Source organism: Tarenaya hassleriana, unplaced genomic scaffold, assembly GCF_000463585.1.
Source record: "Tarenaya hassleriana unplaced genomic scaffold, ASM46358v1 Cleome3, whole genome shotgun sequence".
In the NCBI taxonomy this organism is placed as follows: Eukaryota; Viridiplantae; Streptophyta; class Magnoliopsida; order Brassicales; family Cleomaceae; genus Tarenaya; species Tarenaya hassleriana.
The window spans coordinates 8367167-8371357 of NW_010966177.1; the positions used below are offsets into that span (position 1 = coordinate 8367167).

General features: G+C 27.3%; 1 protein-coding gene across 1 annotated transcript in view; it reads left to right on the plus strand.

Annotated features, from left to right (window-relative positions):
• The first annotated feature begins 3901 nt into the window (after positions 1 to 3901).
• LOC104819996 (probable LRR receptor-like serine/threonine-protein kinase At2g23950) overlaps positions 3902 to 4191 on the plus strand; it is a 5223-nt gene continuing 4933 nt past the window's right edge. Inside the window, exon 1 of the mRNA XM_010550340.2 lies at positions 3902 to 4141. Within this exon, the coding sequence (XP_010548642.1) occupies positions 4030 to 4141 (112 nt within the window). The 5' untranslated portion in view covers positions 3902 to 4029. The remainder of the gene's footprint in view (positions 4142 to 4191) is intronic.

A 4191-nucleotide genomic window follows, 5' to 3' on the forward strand; every position in this document is an offset into this window, starting at 1 on the left:
TTCCCATGTTTAGATTGTTTTTATTTTTTTAATATTTCCATGTCGTTTTCTTATTTCCTGAAATTATTTCTAAATTTCCTGTAACTAATATTTTGTTCATATGCAGCGAACCAGAAACATAGTTTAGAAAAGAAAATCTTGTAAAAATATTATAAAATTATTAAAAACTGTTTAAACGAGTCAGAATAATAATACTAATAAAAGAAATTCAAAATATTTATATTCTGATAACAGAAACATTAAATATCGGGTGATCTAATTCTATAAATTGGGGAGAAAATCAGATATATTTTAATAAACTTAAAATACAATGTATGGAAATTTCAATTATGAGGAGAAAAAAATCTATGTATTTTTGTCATAGTTTGTAACATTTTTTTCCCAATAAAAATTAGGTTAGGAATGTCCATGGGCCCCGGGGCTTATAAAAATTTAAATTGCATAATGGAAAGGCCCAAAAAATGTTTTTGGACGTCACATTGTGGGTTTGGGGACTTGTTTGGAAAGAGGGGCGTGAGTAATCCAGCACGGAGATATTGTAAAGTCTGTTACCAAGCAAGGAGCATCCGTTACCATTTCCGTCTTTTTTCTTCTTACGTATAATAACAACACAGGAAGAACGTGGAAGAATCACGTCTTCCGCATGAGCAGTGGAAGAAGGAACCACACGAGAATAAACGCACTTCAAAGAAGATTCTGTGTTTATTTCTTTTCTTTTTTTTACTTCTCTACTTTTTTTTTTTTTTACTTTCACTTTTTTTTACTATTTTAATGATACTTTTTGGTAATTCCAAAGCCCTAAACGCAAATTTAGCATTATGGGATAAGTGCTCTACACGAATTCCTATGGAACGGATGATGGGTTTTCACGGGTCATTTGTATTGTGTAAAAAAAGCTTTAAATTTTAAATTATATAAAAACCAGATTTTGTAAATTATATTCCCTTTTTTTCAAAATGTGAAAATTACGTTTAATTTTTTTTTTTGTAAAAAAACATCATTTAGTCTTTTGAACAGATAGTTACTATGTGAGGTTAATTAATTATTTTAGCAGAATAAACAATAATTATTATTTCGACAACTTTAGTATTGACAGGAAAATAGATACTATAAAATAGTATGATAGAAGGAGATGAGGTTAGCTTAACATTGGTAAAAATATATATATTCAGCGTAAAATTATCATAGTTAATTCAACATGAAAAAAATATAAATCACAAAATAAATATAAAAAATATTTTTTTTATAAATATAGAAGTAAATTGCTAAATTTGGTTTGAATAGTAAATCATATTTTGTATTGTGTTCGAGCTATGCATACAGTGGCTTTCTCCCATTATAACAAAAGATTGTTCTTCAACTTTTTGATTTAATCTATTAATTTTTATGAAAAAATAGAAAAATATATAATATTCAAAATAAAATTATTTCAAATAATTTACTACAAAAATATAAATTAAAAAATTAAATTAAAAAAAATTATATTCCTCAATTTATGAAATGTTTGTTGGCGGGTGGGTGCCTAACCCACTTGTATTTTGTCAAGTTTGTCGCTTTCTTTCTAATTGGTAAGATTTGTGAGTTATCGCGCCACGTCAACATGTCAAAATCAATGGATAATTTATTTACTAATTAAATATTCAGTGGGAAAAATAATAATGTTTGACAAGTCCATAATTAGTAGAAATTATAACAATGATTAAACTATAATCGCTGTTTGATTTGAAGAATAAATTGAAAATGGCCTTACATTCATGAAGAAATGCCATCATATCATATGATATATTCTGCAAATATGATTGGTGCAATTAGACCGGAATAATATGGGCCCAAAGGAATATGGATTCTCTAAAAATATGCGTTGCACTAATTATCAAGATAAAAAGATTCTATAAGCCCCACAAGCAACTCATCCCCCATTTCTCCCCTTGATTGCTTGATTTTTGTTGGCAAAAAAAAATGGGTGATATAAAGTCTCAATAACAAGTATTAATAAATATTTCAATTTAAATTTATAAAAACCATTTAAATTGAGTAACTCTAATTATATTCAAAATCATTTTTTTTGAACAATTTCATAAAAATAACAAAGAACGAATTAGAAAAATAACATGATTTTTAATAAAAATGAATACAAAATAAATCCGGATAAATTTTAATTTGAATAAAAAAATATTGAAATCGAATAAATATAATTTTAAAAAAGGTAAAAAAAAAACAAACAAGATCACCCAAACCAAAAATGCCCATCACCTAAAAATATATCATACGGTCTACAATCCGTTTAAAATTATATATTTTTTCAAACAAAATCATATAATCTTTTTGTGTAGTTTGAAATTTTTTGATGGTTTCCTATGTACATTCCACTGACAATTAAAGAAGTGAAAATACATGTACGTTTTACATATTTATTCGTGTACTTTATAATTTATTACATTCCGGGGAAAACATGCATGCAAATGGACCATCGATAATGCATGCATGATGGGGGAAAATATGTGCTTCGGTTACAAAGTATATACGTGCCTTACCTCATCATGATAAGCCCAAAATGGCATCGGGCCACGTTGTTGCGTACTTTCCGATTTTATTTTTGAATTTTTTTCCCAACATTTAATCCTCTTCATAATTCGGTACATTTTCTTCAAGTAATTATCAAATTATATATTTATTCTAATATTTTTTATTGAATATGGACGATTCAGTTGAAAATTTAATTTTTCTGTCCATATATTCAATTAATTTGATTTTTTAAACTTTATATCTAATTATTTTTTAAATTAGATTAAATTTCGATATGATTATATATTGTGATATATAATTCTATGCCATTAGGGTTTGTATAAAATTGTTAAAATCCCTATCATAACCACGCGGAGGAAAATAAAATAAATATATATAACATCAACACATCAGGGTGTCTCTTTTCCCTTTGTCGTATTCATTTCCCTATTTTAGGGTCTTAGCTATTTCTATTCATAATCACATCCATATTTTGCCTTTCTCCAAAATGTACACATACATTACATATGTATATACATATATATATTTTATATAATTACATATGAATATCAATCCAAAATTGAAATTAGGAATGGATTAATCACATTTCATCAAAAAAAAAAATTAGGAATGGATTGGAGAAAATATACATCTATATTTCAGACAATTTTTCTTCAAAAAGAAAAACAATTTAAAAAATTAAAAATGACAAAAAAGAGAGGTGCATGTTAGCATAGTACAGTAGCTAGTACACACATCACTTCCTCATTGTTTTTACCAGGGTAAGAAACAAAATCAACATTTAGCAAAAGTACCAAAAAAGGCCAAAATTTGGAAAATAGCATTATAAAATATTTCTTAAAATTTATGTGTTTTACATGATTAAAATACATAACTGTTTTTTTACAAAGGATTAAATTTATAATTTTTTTTCAAAAGATTAAATTTTGATTTATGTTTGTGAATCTCATTTTCCATTTAGTATTACTTCAGTTACTCAAGATTAGATTTTCAATTAGAATTTTGGAAATTTTTTACTAGAAAAAAATTAGAAAGATATATTATAACAGCTATTTAAGCAAAAACAATAGGTTAAAAAACAAAAAAAAATAAATATACAGAGCACCATCGGGTTTCTGACAGTTCGTATCACCACCTTCCCCTGATTCTCCCCCCACACCACAAACACATCAAGCTTTCTCTCTCCACAGAAGACTTAGACAGTCCCACTTTCTCTCTCTACAAAATTCCACGGGAAAAAAATTGTTCCTTTGCTCTCATTTTGGCTTCTTCTCTATGCTTTCTTAACGTTTGATGTTATATTTATTTATCACAGTCTGTGCGTGCGAGCGACTGTTAGCAAAAAAAAAAAAAAAAAAAAAAAAAAGCTTTTTTTTTTTTTTTTTTTTTTTTGCTTTTGCTTTTTTTTTTTGTGGGCACATCAAAACCAAAGCAGAACCAAAAAAAGTTATGTTCTTGCGCTTATTCAGTTTTTTTTTTGTTCATCCTCTAAGCTAAGCTGCCATGGCCGTGATGTTGAAGATGACAATGAATCCTTTTTACCTCTTCTTCCTCCCCTTTTTCTTACTCTGTCTCGCCACTTGTTCTCTGTCTTACGAGCCCAGGAACCATGAAGGTAGCAAAACGGGAGCTGTTATATATATATATATATATATATATATATAT